Raw genomic sequence first — 4,793 nt, 5'->3', positions numbered from 1 at the left:
AGTGACACAAAAGTTTGGCATGTTCATTTAGCTCCCTCTGGGGAACCAATCCGATTGTGGGCCCATATGATATTTTCTTACCTCCTCTCGATCATCGTACACCTGCATCAATCAATCAGTTCATCCACCATACAGTGTAAAGATAGCGGTCCGTGGCTTACGTGCTTGTCCTTTTATTTTTCTTATTAATTTAAATTTCGATCCTAACATGTATAAAATAATTTCTCATTTAAATGCATCAAGATCTTAATTATCCTAAATTGATTCAAAATTATATTTTATAATTGAATAAAAAATTATAATTACAGGAACTTATTATATTATTTATGTATTTAATCTTATTATTCTAATTAACTCCAGGCTGACTCAGGTAAAAAAGTTCCACGGACACGAATAATTTGAACATAGTTAAATTTAAACTTTATATATTTTTAGGATTATTATGGAAATATTTGGTATTGTATTTTAAAAATATTTTTATTTTAAATTAAAATATTTTTGATATTTTCAAATCACTTTAATGCAGTTATTTTAAAAATAATTTTTAAAAAATAAAAAATTAATAATATATTTTTAAAAATAAAAAATATTTTAAAATATAATTCTACCTACATTTCCAAACACATATTATATATTCTGATGCCTTTCGACCTCTACATTGTACCGTAAATTAGAGATATAAAATTAATTGGAAAATAACATTCGATAAATTGGTTGTTGTACTTTTTTTAAAAAAAAAACAGTGAATCTCTTTATATCTGAACCAAACACCTTTTTTTCAATTAAAAAGTCTAAAATCATTTATTTTCAAAAGGTAGAACAATATCGAACATTACGTCATGGATAATTTTAAAAATAGTATTTAATGAAAACTTTAGACTATGCGTGATAACACGTTTGAATTGCATTGAAATTAGTTTCGATATGGCTAGATTACAAAAGCATGAACTCCTTTTTGTTATATTTTCAGATAATTTTAACACAAAATCATCAAAATCACATAACTACACATGCTTTATCTTTCTTTATCGCTAAATATTTATCATTCTTTCTTGCTTAATGTTTATTTATATGGTTGAATTATTTTTTTAAAATATTATTTTTAATTTTTAATTTATTTTTTTATTTTTTTATATTCAAAATAAATTTTTTATTTAATATATTTTTATAAAAAAACACTTTAAAAAATTATTTACATGATACCTATTATATTTTAGATTGGTTGTATGTTAGCTATTGTTTTATAAGATATGTTTTTTTTAAATTCATAAAAACAATGTTTTTTTTTAAAAAAATTATTTTTAATATTAAAACATCAAAACAATTTAGTAATATTAAAATATTAAAACACAAAAAATTTAATGTACAGTAATAAGCATGTGATGCCGATGCCCTCATCGCTAAACATCTGGCATGGTCATCGTAATTCATGAGATCGACCGTCATCAAATTTGGGCAGCGGAAACAATGCCATCTGTAGAATAATTCCTGTCCCCCTTTAATAAAGGAGATAAAAAATCAGTGGCCTATGGAGAGAAGGACATCGTCCGCCAGGAGAAGTACTCTAGAAGGGCCGTTAAAAGAACAGTTGACGACTAACCAGATGGTAGTGTTTTCCACCGTCGGATGAGAAGGAAAAGCAGCATTTCTTAGTCAGTGGCAGTACCATTGAGATATAGACGGATGGAAGGACGAATGCCAATGTGCCACGTCTAGCTTTTCATTTTCTCGGGTAAATAGAATGTTGTTACGAAATATTTAAGTGCATCACATCACTCGTATTTTAAGGTAATAAACGTAATCTACCAGCTTTGGATATATATATTTTTTAAATTAGCTTAGTCTTTTAATAGAATAATGCATTTGAATTTTTTTTTTGTGATAAAATCTCACATTTTTTTATTACTTTTTTAAAACATAATATTTACTTAATATTATTATTTTCAGACAAGACAAGGTGAAATTCTTGGTTTAACTAGTTAATCGGTTAATCTAATTAGATTAACTGTTAAACTGATTTACACTAAAATTATAATTTTATTTTTTTAAATAAAATTTTTAAATATTTTTCTAATTTATAAATAAAAATAAACTCTAATTAAAATCTAAAAAAATTATTATTCACAAACTCTAGATGTTATATATTTTTCAATATTAACGATATAATTGAGTTTATGATAATAAATGATTCTAATATCAAATAGATAATTTAAATAAAAATCTATGATCATGAATATTATGCGTAAATAATATAACATAAGTATTTATAAATAATATAACATAAGTATTTATAACAAATTTAGAACCAAGAAAAGGTTTAGTTATATCAAACAAAAATAATAACTTAAAAAAATAATAATTTTTTTTATTAATATAAATATTTAAACTAGTTTGTATACATTTTAATTAACTTAAAATGATCACAACTTTTAATTTTATTGTTAAATAATGGATAAAGTTTTATAATCATTATCCTCCTATCATTAAATATTTAAATTTTTAAAATCTTGTTTTAATAATTTAATAATTTTTTATCAATTATTTAAACTAACTAATCATGAATTTAAATAAATATTATGTTTACAAAGCACGAAATTAAATAAAATTTTCTCATTACCGCTGTTGCCAAAACTTTTGTGCTTTTGTATCGTTTCCAGCTTGTCGATAATACGAGCCAAAAATATTGTAAGTGGGTGGGTCCCATGCACAAGATAGTCAAGGGAAACGATTGACCAAATAAACGGACACAATATAAATGCTGTCAATCACAGGATATAGTTTTGTCAGATAAAATAATTTGTGGAAAAATCATAATGACTAATTGGAGGAAAAAGACCAAAATGGCCGGTCGACGGATCACGTGGTTGCTTGTGGAATGATCAAAATCCCCGTACGCGCTGTGGAAAATCTCCTCTCCCTTTTTCTTTATCTTTCTTTCATTTCATTCATTAGCGTTTGGAATCACGTCAAAAGCTGTTTGTTAAAATATATTTTTTATTATCTTCACATACTAATATTAAAAATTACTTTTGAAAAATCAACGCTGGAAAACTTTTAATATTAGTATATTAAAATAGTTTAAAAATATATTAATTTAGAATAAATAAAAAAACAAGTCTGAAGGTCTGTCCACTAGAACAAGAGCCTTCACTAGGCAGTGCGTTTTTTCCAGTGTATAGATCCACATTTTCCCTTCGTTTGACTGCTAAATTGCCTTTTCCGGTGGAGAAACAAATGCATTTAAATAAAGAAAGAAAAAGCTCCTTCACAGTCAAAACTGAGAACCTCACGTACACGTAGAGGAGAGAAAGCACATTGAAGCTGTAACGAGCTCTGAAATTGAAAAGAAACAAGAGAAAGAAGAGCTTGCGCTTCACTCCATGTCCCTGTGCTTTTTATTTCCTTTGACTATTTTCTCAACAAGCCCCTTCAACCCCTTCTTGTGCTTCCTTTTCTCTGTCCCCACTTCTTCCCTGTGCTTGTCAGCCTCTAATCCACCCTCTAGCTGCACACAGAGCTGATACAATACATCAGAGTAAGCTACGCGTCCTTTTAAAAGGCCATCGATTAAGTGGCTGATAAACATCTTTCCACAGGACTCACCTTCAGTACACGTTCCTCTAAATGGTCAAGTCTCTCAACGAGGGTGCCCTTTACTTCAGTCTCCATCATGACATAGCTGATCGGACGGCAGTGCTTCTCTAAGCTCTCTGGGGAAAGATCAACGAATGAGACTTTGCCTTCCCTTGTAAGGGTCCCACTTGATGGGGTGGATGGAGATGAGCACTTTGGAGGCCTGTTGCAGCCTCCAAGCTCCGCTAGCTCCCTCATCTGGTGATCATATGCACACACGCGTTTTAAAAACATATATGGGCCCAAACGAAGTAACTTTTCTTGATAAAAGAGCAAAAGTGAAGACCGCCAAGCCACAGAAAGTTTGATAGCTCGATTATTGTTAGCCAGGCTTTAATTAATGAGTGAGGAAAAGGAAGGCAATTACAAAACTACTTAATCAAACAGCTAATGGTACTTGTTTAACTAAGTGATTTGTCTTGTCGCATCGATTCCTAAGTGATTCAAGTAAAGAAGGAATATGCAGTAGATGCTAGCTGTTACTGCTAATTTGGCCGTGCGTGCTGGGACTAGACTGACCTTCACAAGCGGAGAAACCCATATACGGGCATGACTTGTTTCCTCCCATGTCTACTAGCTAGTTTTATCTTGTCATCTTGTTTACCAAATGTCTTCCATTTTATCAAGAGGAGGAAGAAAAACACCCTCTTTTCTGGCCTTCTAGCACCGACTAGCAGTGATGAAGACATGGGAGTATTTAAAATGTTCAGTGAACTTATTAATTAGGTTATTGATGCCATAGCAGCTTGTACGAAGACCCTCAACCTTTACCAGTTCTCTGATAATGAAATTAACATCTTGTCGGCCACACCCGCATTTAGCACCATGGCTCCCCGCAAAGTACAATCGCCCTTTCTTTTTTCTTTTTGATGCAAGCAATTTACTTATACGATAAGATTAGAAAGAAGGGAATTACCCCAGAACGAGATTAAAAACACTCAAACCTAAGAACAAAAAAGAAGGGGAAAAAAGCATAAAGGAAAAGATTCAAAAGGCCAAAAATCACCCAATGTAATAAATACTGTACATCTCAAAAGATTCAAACTCAACAGTTGATAAGCTTACCATGTTGTCTAAACGGTCCAACCTAGAGATAATTGGTTCTTCAGTGATCGCCATTGCAAAAACTTTCGCGGGAAACAAACAAAATCCTTGGCCAA

General features: G+C 30.6%; 1 protein-coding gene across 2 annotated transcripts; it reads right to left on the bottom strand.

The window, feature by feature from the left end:
• Positions 1-3,301: 3,301 nt before the first annotated feature.
• LOC105141753 (uncharacterized) lies at positions 3,302-4,793 on the bottom strand. Of its 2 annotated transcripts, XM_011049094.1 has the most exons (3): positions 4,699-4,793; positions 3,604-3,831; positions 3,302-3,505 (listed from the first exon to the last, which is right to left on the bottom strand). In XM_011049094.1, the coding sequence occupies exons 1-3, from the start codon at positions 4,750-4,752 to the stop codon at positions 3,374-3,376; spliced, it is 414 nt and encodes a 137-aa protein (XP_011047396.1). In that variant the 5' UTR covers positions 4,753-4,793; the 3' UTR covers positions 3,302-3,373. The 2 variants fall into 2 exon arrangements, with proteins under 2 accessions (XP_011047396.1, XP_011047397.1); XM_011049095.1 differs by lacking the exon at positions 4,699-4,793 and having other exon boundaries at positions 3,302-3,517; positions 3,604-4,667.

This window comes from Populus euphratica, unplaced genomic scaffold (genome assembly GCF_000495115.2).
Source record: "Populus euphratica unplaced genomic scaffold, PopEup_1.0 scaffold127.1, whole genome shotgun sequence".
NCBI classification, from domain to species: domain Eukaryota; kingdom Viridiplantae; phylum Streptophyta; class Magnoliopsida; order Malpighiales; family Salicaceae; genus Populus; species Populus euphratica.
This window is presented reverse-complemented; position numbering and strand designations above follow the sequence as displayed.